Here is a 13,317-nt window from a genome sequence, read left to right as displayed (position 1 = left end):
TCTGCTTGGCCTTCAGCCTGGCCTGTACATCGGACAGGCTCCTCATTGCTTGGCCTAGGGTCGGCCAGTGGTGTTCTACAAAGTTCGGCCATGTTAAAATGGTCATGTGAAGGCAAAGAAGGCTACATACAACCTTATGTTCTTCCCTCCCTACCTTTTACCTTGTGGGGGAGAGATTTGCTGGATGCTATGGAAGTTCGTTTAGTAACAGCAGACAATTTAAATGAACAGCATTTTATATAGGGGCCGCTGCAGAAAATTTGGTAGCAGATAAAATAGAATGGCTGACTCAAGAACCTGTGTGGGTGAGTCAGTGGCCCCTAACAGAGGAAAAAATACAGGCTCTTGAGCAGCTAGTGCAAGAACAACTAGAGAAAGGACATTTAGTGGAGTCAAAAAGTCCCTGGAATACGCCAGTGTTTGTAATTAAAAAGAAGTCTGGAAAGTGGAGGCTTTTACAAGACTTAAGAGCAGTAAATGCAGTAATGAAAGACATGGGACCCTTGCAACCAGGGTTGCCGTCACCGGTTGCTGTCCCCCAAGGATGGAAGATTATAGTAATAGATTTACAAGATTGCTTCTTTACCATAAAATTGGATCCGGCAGACTGTGAACATTTTGCCTTTAGTGTACCTTCATCAAATTTTAAACAACCTTATAGAAGGTATCAATGGGTTACTTTACCACAAGGTATGAAAAATTCTCCTACATTATGTCAAAAATTTGTCGATAAGGCTATGCAAATAATAAGAAAAAAATATGCTACTGCATATATAATTCATTATATGGATGATATATTATTGGCCCATGAGAATTCTGCTGTACTAGACGATTTGTTGTATGATACTATTCAAACTTTAACAGCCCATGGCTTGGTTATTGCTCCTGATAAAGTCCAGCGAGATCGACCTTTAACCTATTTAGGTCAAGTTATAAAAAATGACTATATAATATCTCAAAAAATTACAATCCGAAGAGATCGGTTAAAAACGTTAAACGATTACCAAAAACTATTGGGGGACATTAATTGGCTTAGACCTCATCTAAAAATAACCACAGGTGAATTAAGCCCTTTGTATTCCATATTACATGGAGATGCTAACCCAAAGTCATTCAGGGTTATGACCCCAGAAGCCTTACAGGCTCTGCGGTTGGTAGAGGAAGCATTAACAAAAGCAAGAGTACATCAAATAAGTTACGACAAACCATGGACATTGCTAATCTTTTCCACAGCTTATACTCCAACAGCATGTCTATGGCAGGAAGGAGTGTTAGAATGGCTCCACTTGCCCCATACTCAGGCAAAAATGCTTGCGGATTACCCCTATTTATGTTCATTACTAATAACTAAAGGAAGAGCTCGCTCAAGGGAGTTATTCGGCAAAGAACCGGCAGAAATTGTAACCCCATATAATAAAGGTCAGGTAGAAGAATTAATGCAAAATAATGAAGATTGGGTGATAGCTCTACAAAATTATGCGGGGCAAATCAAATATCACTATCCAAAACATCCAATTATAGAATTTGCAAGACATGTAGAATTGGTATTTCCAGTCTGGTTTTCGCCGCAACCTTTAGCTGAAGCTCAAAATATTTTTACTGATGGGTCATCTTCAGGTTGTGCTGTGGTTTATTCTAAAGAGCATGGTGTATATGTTAAAAGTGGTGAAAAAACCTCTGCCCAGCAGGCGGAAATAAAAGCAGTCATATTGGCCTTTTCAAAGTTTCCACAACCGGTTAACCTTTATTCGGATTCTAAGTATGTGGTTAATTTATTTCCGGCTCTAGAGACAGCTCTCTTATCAGGAAAATCACCCATTCTTACTCTATTAAGACAATTACAAAAATTAATAAGAGAAAGAACAGCAAAATTCTTCATAGGACATATAAGAGGCCATAGTAAATTGCCAGGGCCTCTGGCAGAAGGAAATGCCATAGCAGATATGCATACCCAGCCTATTGTAGCTACAGTGCAGGAGGCATTAGAAAGTCATAATATTCACCATCAAAATGCAGCCTCTTTGCGAAAAATGTTTTCCGTTACTAGGGAACAGGCAAGACAAATAGTAAAACAATGTGCACATTGCCCACCGGCACACCATCCTCTTAAAATGGGAGTAAACCCTCGAGGGCTAAAAGCCAATATAATTTGGCAAATGGATGTGACTCATGTTTCTTCATTTGGAAAGTTAGGCTATGTTCATGTAACTGTTGACACCTTTTCTCATTTTGTCCACGCTTCCGCCAGAACCGGGGAAGCTGTAAAGGATGTTATTCAGCACTTAATTCAGTGCTTTCAGATTATGGGCATTCCTTCTCAAATAAAAACTGATAATGGACCAGCTTATATCTCTAAAGCATTTGCAAATTTTTGTGCCCAATGGCACATAACTCATATTACGGGTATTCCTTATAATCCCCAAGGACAAGCAATTATTGAAAGAGCTCATCAAACATTGAAATTACAACTGGAGCGATTGCAAAATGCAAATACGTATTTTTCTCCCCATCACATATTGTCTCACAGTCTATTTGTTTTAAATCATCTCAATGTCGATGAAAAAGGATTCACGGCAGCTTTGAGGCATTGGGACAGGGAGGTGTATAAGACTCCCTTGCCTAAAGTCTTATGGAAAGATTTGTTAACTGGAATATGGAAAGGCCCAGATGTGCTAATAACCTCGGGACGAGGCTATGCTTGTGTTTTCCCACAGGATGCCGACTCCCCCGTCTGGATCCCGGACAGACTCATCAGGACGGTCCCTGGAACAGCGCCGCAAGAAACGTCGCTGGAAAAAACAAAAGAAACATCTGGCACACAAAATGAAAAACATGCAGCTGACTCAGCAGAGGCAAAAGATCACTTGGACAATGATTCGTCATCTGGCTCGGGAAGCGAAGGAGCTTCTTACTGAACAGGGGAAGCCCCGTACAGTTCCCTATCTATTTGTAGCTTTCCTGGCTCTGGTTTCAGCTCCAAAAGTTCAGGGACTTCCCTATTGGGCATACGTGCCTAGTCCTCCTATTGTACAACCGGTTGGGTGGCTAGATAGGGAGCCAGTGAAGGTGTTAACAAATGACTCATTAAGATTGGGCGGTACTCAGGACTCTGATGCAAGAGTCTCCTCCTCCTCAATAATTTCATTTGAAGGAAGAGCAGACTCATTGCCAATTTGCCTGACACTGCTGGGAGAAGCGCCTAACGGCTGTTTAACCACAAGATATGAAACATTCTTAACAGACGGCCCAGATCGTAATGATCCTGGTAAGCGCTGGGTTTGGGAAACTCAAATTCAAACTTTGGGAGCACCAATTTACAATGATAATTTTACCTCAATCGCAGAAATAGATATGCCAATAACCCCATGTGTCAAAAAATATCAAAATGCTGATAGAACATGGGATTCTTCTTTAACCAAATTTCCTACTTGGCTATCATGTGGTTTCGCAAAATCAGCTTCGTGGTTTCAGCCTAAGGAGGGTGATATAACCATTTGGGACTTTTCTAATTCTAACACGGGAACTGGAGAATATGAAAAATATATAAAAAATCATGAACAAAAATTTCATGGGTACACTTATGATGGACTTGGGGAACCACTGCGTCGTTGGTTCTCTCCAGGCTTTGTAGAACCCTTTTGGTTTGCTGTGAAAAATAATGTAACTCGAAAACACACTGATTTGTTTCGCTTGGTTGCTGCTGCTAATATGTTGTTAGAAAAACAACCTAATCACACTGCTCCTCAACCAATAGGTGTAAAGGCTTGCGTAGCTTACCCCAGTGCTATATTGTTAGCTCAGACTGAAGCTGTTAATATAACTAAGGAAGGTCGTTCTTATAAAATAACCTGTGCTGCATGTAAAATGACAAACTGTATTACCTCTGCTAAACCTAAAGACTTTACTACCATACTTCTAGTACGAAGACCGCCATTTGTGCTGCTACCTGTTGAGTTAGGAAAAGAAAGTTGGTATGATAATTCTGCTCTGCAAGTATTAGATCTTTTAAGTGGACTATTGCGTCCAAAACGCTTTGTAGCTGCTCTAATATTGGGAATAACCGCTTTAATTACTATAATTACTACCTTTGCTATTGCCACTACTGCCCTAGTTCAAGAAATTCAGACTGCGCACTTTGTCAATACATTAAATAGAAATATCACAATGGCATTAATCACACAAGAAGCAATAGATCAAAAATTAGAAGCCAAAATCAATGTGTTAGAGGAAGTGGTCTTAGCTTTAGGCCAGGATATAGCTAACCTACAGACACTTTTTTCTGCTCGCTGTCATGATAATTTTAAGTCAATCTGCGTCACTCCTTTACCCTATAACACCTCTGAATCATGGGAAAAGGTAAAAGCACATTTGCAAGGGGTATGGCATGATAATGATATTACTCATGATCTAAATGCGTTACAAAAGGATATAGCTGCCGCTAGTCAGGTTAAATTGCAAATAGGAGACTTGCAAGACATTGCTACTAGTTTAGAAGCAGGAATTAGAAACCTAAACCCCTTAAATTGGAAAAACTACCTCATATATATGGGTATAGTAGTGTTAGTTGTATTAATCATTATAATTTTTCTTCCTGGAATTCTAAAATGCATATTTAATTCTTTGCAGAGCGTCCGGCAGGAAGTTTTCGAGCTTCGTCTTACAAATAAAAAAGGAGGAACTGCTACGCCCACAGCTGTGATACCTGCGTAGCAGAATGGTGCTGCGTATGGGGTCTAAGGCTGCAGGGTTGAGGTTAGAGCTCTGCGGAGCGGGGCCTCAGGCGGTTCCTGTGCAGTCAGCGGTTATAATGACCCCTGGCTCACACAATGGAAGCCGAAGACGTGCCCTTGCTGGCTCTGGGGACGCTGTGTCCCTGCTCTGTTAATGATTTCATTATGCATTATCTACCTGCTGTGTTTACACTTTACTGCTTACCCTCACAATGATCAAAAACAAGAAAATCAAAAGAAAGAAGTTAACGTTTCCCATAAGATTATGGAGAACATTACAATCTTTGCCCCTCCGTTTCTTAAAGCTGTTTACGAGGAAGCCAGGAATACAAGTCAAAACATATCATTAGGTTCCTTCTTAGATAAGGTAGAACAAAGAGAATTGCTCAGTGGCTCAACATATTCTTTAGAGGAAATTAGGCTTGAAAGGTTGCTTGGAAATGAGCACAGTGACTTTGGTCAAAAAAGAAAACAGGAATTAGAAGAAATTCCCAAACGTATTTTGCCGGGGGGTTATGAGCAGTATCTGATTAATGGCAAAAGGTGGACGCGCCCCCGCTGGACCCCTGGTGTAAATTTAGAACCATTACCATATACAGGCCGGTATGATGAATGGGGATTTCGATGGGTGAATCATGATGGGAAAAAGACAGCGCTAGGATAAATTGCCTTTCATGGACCATCTCGCCAGGATGCGGCGGCCATGGTGTCTATTGTCCCAGGAAAAATGAAGGAAAATTCTGGACATGATGAAGCCTGCCCTATGGCGATGGTATCATTCAGACTATAGTGGTAGAAAAATGTTAAGATTGCTTGGGGGTTGGGACTCTGTCATCTCCAAGTATCTAAAAGGCGAGCGGAACTTTGGGCAGTAATTCCCCTAAACAGTTCATAAGACAAAATTACCCATTAACCCAAAGATCAATTCTCATTCTCAGTAAATTGTCTGGAAACATTAACCACAATGCCCCCACTATGTTCCTCGTAAAACCACTCATATGACATCATTGTTCCACTAAACTTTACCTCATTTTGCCAACCTTTGTGATAAAAGCTTAACATTTGCCTGTAGCATTGTCCTCTTTACTATATAAACCCAAGCCTTACTATAATAAATCGCAGCAGCATACTCATAACGTGTGTGTCTGTCTGTCATTTCCCCGCCGATTCCTGATTCTCCTCGAGCCTTCGCCCTTGTTCTCCCTTGGTCTGAGTCTCCATGAGAGCCGGTCCGCGGCACTGCTGCACCTCCATCTTGGAGCCTCTAGGATAGCGGGGGACTGAGCATCTGACGTCCACGCCGCCCATGTGCAGACTTTCGCTAGCGGTGCAGGTGGGCCCCCATCTTCCAGGCACAAGGCTTGCTGTGGGCTTCAGATGTCCTGCCTGAGCCGCACGGGCTGTTCTCGTTGGGCACATGGTGCTGCTTCGGTTGCCAGGCTGTGTAACCACTGCAGCCAGGGATGGCCAGGGCCCCGGAGAACAGCTGGGGAGGGGCGGTGCTGACACCTGCTCTGCTGTCCAGGAAATTTGGATCTTTATTTTTTTTCCTCTCAAATCGTACAGCTCTGAAAACCAAGCTCTGCTGTGCAGGCATTAGCTCTGCTCTCATACTAGGGTGCACATAAAAATAACCAACCATGAAGGAGGGCGCACAGGTGCGCAGCACTGTACCACAGTTTCAATTCCAGGCAGGTAAACGGTTCCCAGCATCTGGGACGCCCCCTGGGCATGGCCGGCCTAACTATGCCTCAGCGTAGCCCAGGGCTGCAGGCACGGAGGAAGGGGCCGCTCAGCAGAGATGTCCCGGCTCAGAAAGTGAGGGGCAACAGACCCGTGCCCGCCAGCAGAGGGCGAGGGCTCATGCCAGCAGCAAGCTGCCCCTCTCACGGCCCCAGGGAACCCTTAGAGAAAGCAATCATGGGTCCCACGTGGAAAGGGCTCTTAGCTGTGCACTGGTAGTTCCCTGTATTTGAAAGGCAGAGAGAGAGAGAGAGAGAGAGAGAGAGAGAGAGAGAGAGAGAGAGAAGAAAGAGGGAGAGAGGTCTTCTATTCAGTGTTTCCCTCCCCAAATGGCTGCATCAACCTGGACTGGGCCAGGGCAAAGCCAGGAGACTGGAACTCCATCTGGGTCTCCCACAGGGGTGCAGGGGCCCCAGAACTTGGGCTATCTTTTGCTGCTTTTCTTGGCGCATTGGCAGGGAGCTGGAACTGGAAGCAGAGCTGGAGCTGGGGCTTGGAACCAGGCACCCTGAAATGGGATGCTGGCGTCCCAGGGGATGTCTTAACAGCTACCCCCAATGCCCACCCCTGGGCTATGCTTAAAGCAACTGAATGCATAAGAATTTGGCAGCAGGGGGCTGTGAGCTAAGGGTCCCAACCCGCTGTGAGGAAGGAGGAACATGGGAGCCCATGGGCAGGGGCTGTGCCTGAGCCCTTGGTCACGTGTGGTGGGGAGCAGCTGGGCTGGCCACCACGTTGGAGAAGACAACCTGGGTACTCCTGGAGGGAGGTGTGCGCGGACAAAAAGCTGTGAGCAGGCAGGAGGGAGCCAGAGAACAAATACATAAAGGACAGAACAAGACCACAGGGCATGGGAGGGGAGCCTGCAGAAGTGGGGAGAGGGGCACTGCCCAGGTGTTGCCATGAGCCGCGCCTGAGCCCTAGCGTCCACCCTAGCCCCTCATCCATGTATCTGCTCAGACCTCGGTCCGTGGCCCAACCGGGGCCTGCACCTTGCACCAAATGGAAGACAGAGCTGCTGCTTCCTCCTTTGCACTTGGTGCCACGTCCTTACGTAGATGTTTAATGAGATTATTTCTCTACCATTGAGATGAGGGCGACAGAGAAGCGGCACTGACAGGGGATGGGCAGGCAGCTAGTTTAGGATCTGCTGAGCTGCGGGTAGCTGCAAACCACCTCCCCCGCCTCCCTGCCCCGCCCCTGCCCCCACCTGCTCTGTGTGGAATTCTATTCTTCTACTTGTCAATCAATCAATTGCTGCCTTTCCCGGATGGATTTGCTCTACCCAGGATCTGGGGGAAGATACCATAGAAATACGGAAATTAAGCTCCACGTGCGATTTATGGGGGTATCATAAAACCCCCAGGTGGCTTCGTGTCTGTAGAGACCCCCACCTCATAAAGGAGGTGCTGAGTGCTCTGTTTCTCTTCCCCCAGCCCTTTCCCCCTTCAAGCCCATTGCCCACTTTTGATGGGTATCTCCGTATGGGGCAACCCATGCTCACGTGTGTGTGTGTGTGTGTGTCTGCTTTCTCACCATCTCAATAGAATGCATCTTGTGCATATCAGCACTAAGAATGCTTCTCCTTGTGCATGACGAGGACCTGGGAGAAATATCCATACACACACACACACACACGCGCGCACGCCTCAACAGCACTAAAGTTACAGCGTCATCACGGGACACCTGCTGTGTCCCTCCCACCACGAAGGAAGAAGCACACTGGCAGCTGTCAATCAAAGGCTATAGGGAGGCACCTCCAATGGCTCGGAACACAGAGAGTAGGGGGCCCCTGGAACATCCCATCCAAACCAGTAACCAATGTCCTCCAAACTGGCTGGCTTAGGCAGAGACATGCGGCCTCGGCTTCCATGGAGAACGTGGCTCTCAGACCTTCACCCTGACCGCAGCCTGCCAGGGGCGTGGATCCATGAATCCACAAGGGGGGCTGGCCAGTTTGAGACCGTGGTTGATAGCAGCTACTGAACTCTGTGCTGAGAGGAGCTCGGGCCGGTGACCACCAGTGCTGCTGTCCCCTTGGCAAGACCATCCAGGGAGGAGATGGGGTCAGGTTGTGCGCACGCACACACACACACACACACACACACCCCTGCTCTCCAGCCCGGCTGAGACTCAGCCCAGACAATCAGACCAGACCCGGCAGGTGGGGCCCAAGCAGCAGTGTTTCTAAAGCTCCCCCCACCCCTGGTGACTCTAAGGTGCAGCCAGCTGGGAGAATCTTCGTCAGTGAGGTCCCCAGCCCTGGGGGACCCCATGTGTACCCCATAGGACTGTGTCAGCCCAGTCACTACACTGGCATGCGGTCTGCGTATTGGTCCGAAGCTTGAGCCCTGTGCAGGCTCCGTGTGTTGGCTAATGCAGGCCAGCAAGACCGACGGCCCCAGCTAGGGTGGATCCGCGGAGATGACCTGCTGATTCCAGACGCCTCTTAGGTGGGGACACACCCAATGGCACATATGTCACTGGCCATGAAAACTCAAACCCAACTTTGCTGCCCTTATGTTTTACAGTGGTAAGTTAATATTTAAAAACAAAACAAAACAACAGCAAAAAAAAAAAAAAAAAAACCCACAGACCAGCAGGTGGCCGCCCACAGATTTCTGGGGACTTCAAGAACACCTGCTTACCTTCAAGAACACTGCTTTAACCTTTCCCATTCATGGCGTGGGCACAGCGGATTGTCTCCCTGTGCCTTCCTTCTTCCTAGCACAGCTCCACCGGCCTGTACCTCTCCTCATCCCCCCCGGAAGACCCAGACCTCGGGAAGCTCGGCCCCACCGTCACGCGGGGCTCGCATGGGCATGAGTCCAATCCTACCCTCTTGCCTGTGTGCGCTCCAGGAAGGGCCAGTGGCCTCGTTCTCAGCGAGACACAGAGCTTGGTTTTCTTGTGTGCTTTTGATTAAGGTCTGCAACACACACAGAAATGCACACACAGCGCACACAGCCGGGAACACTCACAGCCAAGGGACCTGTACAGTCAACACCCAGGCCAACAAGCTCAAGGCTGCTAGAACCCAGAAAGCCACCTTCTGCCCCCTTCCGGTTCCTGTCCCCGTACAGCATAACCACACCCTCACTTTTCACGGTGTCGAGTTGTTTTGCCTGCTCGGTATGTTTGACAGAAATGGAATCAAGTGGTTGTACTCGAGTGTGAGAAGCACCTTGCATGTAGTTGTAAGTTATTCACTGTATTGCTACATGATATCTCATCGTGGACCAGGTCAATTGCATCGATACATTCTAACATAGCTGTGGATGTGGCGAGCTTGGGGCTTCCCCATCTCACAACTCCTGCAGTCGTGAATATTGTAGCACCTGTCTCTTGATGGACACACGGGCGCATCTCTGTAGGGTGAGAGCCTGAGGGGAGGTGCTGGCCATGGCTCCTCACCAGGCAGTGCTCCATGCTTTCCAGCCCGCCTCCTGCAGGGTGTGAGGGTTCCATGACCTCGTCAGCGCGCCTGTCTTTCTCCTGGCTAATCTTTCGGCGAGGGTGGAGAGGAGACTTGGGAGTTGTCCTGGAGATGTCAAGCTATTCCTTTGCATGTAGAGAGAACCACAGAAAGCCACAGTTCTCCCCACCAAGGTGGGAGAGAAGCTTAGCAAGGGCCCGCATGGGTATCAGCACCCAGGTGGGGCCAGGTGCTACCGAGCTAAGCAGGGAGAACTGGGTGATGTCGTGAAGCTGCTGGGCCAACGACCTAGTCCATCACCGTGTTGCGCAGACGGGTTTGCTACAGTGTTTTCTGTCTGTGGCTGGGAGCACCCTTAGCGTCACCCTCAGGAGGCACCTTGATCGTAGGACACTTGGGTGAGGATGACAGCTGCAGGCTTCATTTGTCTGAGGTGGAAACGGATCGTCCGCTGAAATTCAGTTTGCACCGGGCTGGGAGTTAGCAAAGGGTGGAGTGGAGATGGGAGCCCGGGATTCCAGCTCCCCAGCTGACTGCTTTTCCCGCCCCGTCCCCAGCACACGGTGCAGCCGCCGTGGGCTGCAGCTTTCCAGAACTCTGGGTGAGGCAGCTCCCACACACACAGCTGTGCCGGCTAACAGAGGCGCCAAGCACCTTCTGACAATGGAGCAAGGGCAGCTGGGTTCCTTGCCTCTCCCTATTATAAGAAAACTGTCAACCGCGTGAGGCGAGTCCCCAGCCCTGCAGGGAAGAAAGAGCTGGGGCATTTTAGTCACAAGTCACCAATGAGGAAGTGAACACGGTGGGAGAGCAGAGGCCACAGCAGCCAGCCGGACACAGGCGCTGTAGCTGTCCGCTCTCCAACTTAGCAACAAGTCTCTCACTTCGTTTTGTGAAGGTGCAACCCACTGGTAAGGAGGCGTCATGGAGCATTTGAAGATGGTTCGAGAACCAGACGGGCCCTTCCTGCAAAACACGGTGAGTCAGCCTGGCTGTGAACTCTGCGGCCACCTCGCTCTCACCCCCGGGGAGGCGGAATTCATCACCCACCGCCCCAGCCGTGGGGACTTTGTCTTCAAGATGCAATGCATCTGGTGAAGTTGCGTCTGGAGCAGAAGCGCAGGTGCGGGCTCTAGGACGGCACCCTTGTCACTTCCAAGGCTCAGGACCCTGCAGGGGTGTCACACGCGACGCGGCTGACATCTGTCTTCCCCGGTCTGGTTTCAAGGCTCTACACCTGTCGTCGCCCACGTCGCTCTAGAACAGCCAGTCCTCCTGTCCGTTCTGTGAACTTACCACGCTTCTTTATGGCACAAGGGACACAGCACGTGTTCGTCTTCCGGAACTTTCCTCCCCAGCTCGTGGTCTACCATGCGCCCCATCTTCAGTGTTCAAATAAACACGACCTCCTCGAAACGCGCCCCTCACACCTTCACGACGCAGCACCCTGTCACTATCGCACGTGGCTGCACAACACGTTCTCACGTGTTTGTGGCCAGAGGGGCCCTGTCTGTCCCGCTCACTGCTCTATCCCCAACACCAGGTCGGCAGCAGAAACAGGTGCTCCAGGCCCTCAGCTGAGCAAGCAGGGGAGTGAACAAGACAGTCAACGGGGGTCCCCAGTGCTGCCCTGAGGCCCTTCCAGGAGTCGCGACCTCCTTTCCCAAAGAGATCTTCCCAGGAAAACAGAGGACGCCATTACAAAACAAGCAAAGTGGGAAAATCAGTAGAGAGGGAGGTTGGAAATCAAACGTGATCTGAAGCCAGCTGTGGGTTCTCTAGCACACGGCCAGTCCGCGGGGGGGACTTAGAGCTCATTCAACAGCGCCGCACACGACCTGACTCCTCCCACCCCTACCCCGAGCCAACGCGCCCACGATCAGCCCCCGGGAGCCAGCAGGTTTGGAGACCGGAGTGAGGCGTCTTCCGCCAGCACTGGGTGGGGTCTCAGAAGCGACTCCCCCGCGCCCATTCCAGAGCCAGCGTCAGCGCGGGGCGGGCCTCAGATCCCGCCCCAGTCCTCAAGCTTCCCATCCGACAGACGCGGAAGCCCGAGGTGCAGAGCCCGGTGACTCTGCCAGGCCGCGGAGCTACTCAGTAACAAGACCAATCGAGGTCCCGGTCTCGGGTCCCCCGGCAGAGGCCCTGTCTGGCACCAGGCTCCTTTAGGCCGACCCAGCCACGGCCCCCGGACCGAGTGTCCCCGGCGAGCAAGGAGGAAGGGGCGGGCGCTCTGCGCACGGCTGCAGCCGCCCTGCTGTCGGCCACCGCAGGAGCGCGAGACAGAAACGAATGCAAAGGGGAGCCAAGCCCGGCTCCCGGGGGGCGCTCACCGCGGCGCCATTCAGTCCCGAGACCCTCGGCCGCGCCCCAGAGATCGCCCCTCCCGTCCCCCCGCTCCCCCAGCCACCGCTGAGGTTCCCGAGCCAAGGCCGAGGCGCGCCTGCGGGGCGGGGGCGGCGGGCTGGACCGGGAAGGGAAGCGTGGCCAGGCCCCGGAGGAAGAGACAGGTGGGCACCACAGCCCGCGGTTCCCTTTCCCTTTCTTGGGAGGAGAGAACTTCGGCTCCGCGTTCTGGGGATGGAAAGAGGCCCTTCTCCCCAGGGGCGCGGGTCTGCCCTTGAGCCCTGGAGCGCGCGCCGCGGCCCAGACCCGGCCCCCATCCCGACCTTCGCCAGGCTCGGCGCCCCGGGGCGGCTCCAGGACTCGCCTGGCCGGGAATGGGGGGCCGCAGCCGGGCGCCCCCGCGCCCCGCCGGCCGCGCCGCGCCTACCGGTAGTAGCGGTCATCTCGGAAGGGCGCGAGGTCCTCTCTCAGCTCGTGGAGCGCCTCCTGCAGCCGCTTGCACAGGCGTTTGAGCTCGCCGCAGAGCGGGGGCTCCAGGGCCGGGTACTCGGCGTCCATGCCCGCTCCCCGCTTTGTGCGGCCTCGCTCGCCCCGTCTGCTCCCGGCCCGGGGACCCGGCTGCCGGCGCGCAGGGCGGGCCTGACGGGAAGGAGGAGGAGGAGCAGCAGCAGCAGGTGCGGGAGGTGGGGAGGGGGCGCGCAGGAACGGGCGCCGGGCGCGCTCTGGGCGCCGCCGCGAACGCGCGGGGAGCCAGGCCCGGCGAGTGGGGCAAGGGTCCCGGTCCTGCGGCCGGCCGCGGGCACCGAGGAGGGGGAGGCAGGAGGAGGGGCAGGCGCGGGGGCCAGAAAGCCCAGGGCGCGGCCCTCCGCCGCCCCGGCTAGTGCGGGCGGGAGGCAAACGCGGCTTCTGCGCTCAGCACCGCGGACAGCGCCCGCGGAGCCCGGGTGCCGCTGGGGCTCCCGCGGTCTGACGCTCTAACCCACAACCGCGGGGTCATAACGAATATTTTGGAACGATTGTGGAGTCCGTCCGACGAGGTGCGGTTCCCGTACGCACCGCGGT

At 51.7% G+C, this 13,317-nt stretch overlaps 1 protein-coding gene across 1 annotated transcript in view; it reads right to left on the bottom strand.

The window, feature by feature from the left end:
• The window catches only part of TMEM181 (transmembrane protein 181), a 73,951-nt gene extending 61,138 nt beyond the window's left edge, over positions 1-12,813 (bottom strand). Inside the window, exon 1 of the mRNA XM_062186991.1 lies at positions 12,683-12,813. Coding sequence (XP_062042975.1) covers positions 12,683-12,813 — 131 coding nt within the window. The remainder of the gene's footprint in view (positions 1-12,682) is intronic.
• Positions 12,814-13,317: the final 504 nt, after the last annotated feature.

This window comes from Lepus europaeus, chromosome 3, assembly GCF_033115175.1.
Source record: "Lepus europaeus isolate LE1 chromosome 3, mLepTim1.pri, whole genome shotgun sequence".
NCBI lineage: Eukaryota > Metazoa > Chordata > Mammalia > Lagomorpha > Leporidae > Lepus > Lepus europaeus.
This window is presented reverse-complemented; position numbering and strand designations above follow the sequence as displayed.